Raw genomic sequence first — 3,334 nt, 5'->3', positions numbered from 1 at the left:
TATTGGAAAATTCGAAGAAATAATTTAATTTAAGCGGGCCATATTAAAACAGAGCAAAGATTAAAGATTTGGTAATAAATTAAAACTACTAAAACTAAATTTCAATTTTAATACCATAACCATATCCATAACCATAACCCTTACCATAACCATAACCATATCGATATCCATAACAATAAACATAACCTTTACCATATTCATAACCATAACCATAACCATAACTGCAATCATAACAATAACCATAACCATATCTATAACCATAATCACAACCCTATAGCCATAACCATAACCATAATCGTAGTCATACCTGTAGTAATAACCATAAACCTAACCACTACCATTACAATTACAATTACCATTACGACTATAATTACTACATATTACCATTACCATTAGCACTAACACAATGACCATTACCCTTTTCATTACAATTACCATTAGTATTACCATTACCCTTACTATAACCCTAACCACTACAATTAATATTACTCTTACCATTATCATTACCACTATCATTACCATAACCGTTACCCTTACTAATAGCATTACCATCATCATAACCATAACCATTACAATTACCATTACCATTATCATTACCATTACCACTACGATTACCATTACCCCAACCAATACCATTAGCATTACCATAACCATAAGCAAGCAAGTTAGTAATTTCTGACGAATTTTCTTAAAGCCCAAGCAAAAACATATCAATTCTTTCAAAACTTTATTGAAGATAAACGAAACTTAAATAATTGCCCCAATTACGGCATCTCTTTGCCAGCGGCATAACCAAATAATGCCTTTAAACATTTTTATGTTAATTTGAAATGGTTATCAAGGTTAGTTGGTATACATACATACATTGGCACCAGCGAGTCCAACTCATATTGCACCAATTCCCATCCAGCAATGCAAGCGGGAACACCAATGCTACGCGCTCACCCTCCTACGCACCAGGTGGCAAGCATAGGGCAAGTGCTCGAGCTCAGCTGACTGACTTATTTGACAGGCTGCATTTAATTTAGCGCCACAATTATGATTAAATTCCAATATCGAATCGAGGAAATTGATTTTTTTTTCAATGTTTATGCACTTACACATACACCAACGTACATACTGATGCATATGTAAATGCAAATAGTGTTTCGCTTGCAACTAAATTCTGCATGCATACTTCACATAGTATGTATGTATATCTGTATAACAAAACTATTGCCACATTGTGCACACAACAAACTTTACATATTAACTATATGAACCACCTTTTTTTACCTTCGTCATTCGCTGACCGCTCGCTAAGTTCAATGCGCATTCGTGGCGTTTGTCGATGGTGTACCCTGCGGCTCCAGCTGTTTTGTGCGTTCGCTGGCACATTTGTTTTCTCAGCCGCGCTTGGCCGCCAAAGTGTGACTGCGCGCGCACCACCGCCGCCGCCTGTATTTTTAGTGGTCAACGCGCAAAGCGGCGCGCGCAACACACAGAAAATTGACGCTGTTGTTTTACCACTCAATTGTAGAATCAACAAATGAGTACATTTAGCAGTGATTTTGGTTTGAGGTAGGTTGTTTTGTTGTTGTTCTTGTGGTTGGCGCTGTTGTAGGCTATATGCAATATGCACTATTGCAAAAAGGGTACAAAAGATTGAATGAAAATTCAAACAAATTGGAAAGGTTAATATGTGCATACATACATACATATATACGTTTGCAGCCAATTAAAGTCGCAAGCTATACGATTTGATATTTGATGACGGTGGCGTTTTTAACTGTACAGCACTTTGAAGTTATTTGTGTCGAATTTTCAAAATTTTTGCAAAAATTAATGATACTGAATCATCATGCATAGCAAACGAAGGATTTAAGGTACAAACTTGTGCTTCAACGGTTCTTTCAGTTAATATAAAATATTTCATGCAGTTTAAAAGCGAGCATAGGCACCCACCTTTATTTTTCTCTTTTAAAGGATAATGAAATTGGATGAAAATACAGCGCCAGGCACAGTTAATGACGCGATGTTTCAGTATCTACGCGCAGATCTCCCCAGTGATCCAAGGGAATTACACAGATTTTCCAATAAAACGATCTAGCGCCGACATTAATATTAACCAAACCCAAGTACGAAGTATTTGAGTGAGCTGAGTGATTTGAGTGTAAGAGGCCATTAACTCCACAACCCACATTTCACAAGATGCTGGGTCTTCCCTTTTGTTGAAATAGAAGGAGAGATATTCTTCAAACTTTTTTATACTTTCGAATTGAGTTTAGTTGTGTAGCTTCTGCCAGCGGTTTGAAGCTTGGGAACTTCTCCGACCTCGGAATCCCGAATCAGTATAAAATTGTTTGACGTAGCCTAGTTTGAAGATTATATGAGTAATGCTCATAATATATTTTTCTACGTAGTCCACTAGCAAGTCAATGCACTTAATCCATATTTTTCCAAACCCAGAATTCCCTTAGAAATAAAATATTTATCTTAACCTTCAAAAAATACCTCAACACGTGGCTGTGGCCTTCAAATTTTGTGCCTCGGAGATGTTCTTTGAGTCGAAAAAGGGGTAGAAGTCACTGGAAGCTAGATTTGGTGAATAGGGTGGGTGTTCGAACAGTTCGAGTCCAATTTCTCGAACGGTAGCCATCAAAACCGTGGCTTTGTGAGCCGGCGCGTTGTCTTCGTTGGAAATAATTTCGGTACCTAAAGTGTAGAGACCTTTCTTATGAGTGATTCGTTCACATGGATACTTTGAACGCTGCCATGTGAGATCCCTATGACTTCAGCTATATGCCTGATTATCACTCTTTGATCTGCCGACACAACTAATAATAATATAATAGTTTGGCGCTTACACGATTTGTTAGCGTTAGGGAGGGTCCTACAGTTTTACGCTGACTCCAAACGGCGCACTGTTGTCTGAAAAACAAATCTATTTGGCCATTGCATTTTTATGAGAAACTGTTTTTCAGGTCTTGCGTCACGGAAGCGCGCATCACAGCGGTCGCCCAACACATCTACTTCGACCTTTTGGATGGATGGACGTCCTTCGCGATTTTAATCCTCAGTGGAAATGTAGAATATGGATAAGCAGAGTGCCTTAATGTTTCCGCCAAGTCGCTGTGTGTCGCTGATTTTGGTATACTTTTTTAAGCAGAGTTATTTTATGACTGATCTAATTTCGTTTTTCTTAATTTTTATGTTAACTCTGCGACTGTTCGTATTCAAATGAATGTAGCTCATATTGAGGCGGTCATCTCTAAGGCTACGGAATCGATGATGGTGTGTAAACGTCTAGCGGGCAAATCCCGCACTCCGAGGATGCTAAGTTTTATGTGCATCA

General features: G+C 38.2%; 1 protein-coding gene across 1 annotated transcript; it reads right to left on the bottom strand.

Moving 5' to 3' along the window:
* Positions 1-466: 466 nt before the first annotated feature.
* LOC108354452 (cell wall protein IFF6-like) lies at positions 467-1,620 on the bottom strand (the record flags this gene model as incomplete). The annotated part of the gene is made up of 2 exons (XM_017605638.1): positions 467-687; positions 1,276-1,620. Coding segments are annotated over 2 exons (566 nt in total), but the record flags the coding sequence as incomplete, so codon positions are not given.
* Between the last annotated feature and the right edge of the window lie 1,714 nt (positions 1,621-3,334).

The sequence above is a fragment of the Rhagoletis zephyria genome, unplaced genomic scaffold (assembly GCF_001687245.7).
Source record: "Rhagoletis zephyria isolate East Lansing unplaced genomic scaffold, Rhagoletis_zephyria_1.1 Rzeph_scaffold_36048, whole genome shotgun sequence".
Classification (NCBI taxonomy): Eukaryota; Metazoa; Arthropoda; class Insecta; order Diptera; family Tephritidae; genus Rhagoletis; species Rhagoletis zephyria.
This window is presented reverse-complemented; position numbering and strand designations above follow the sequence as displayed.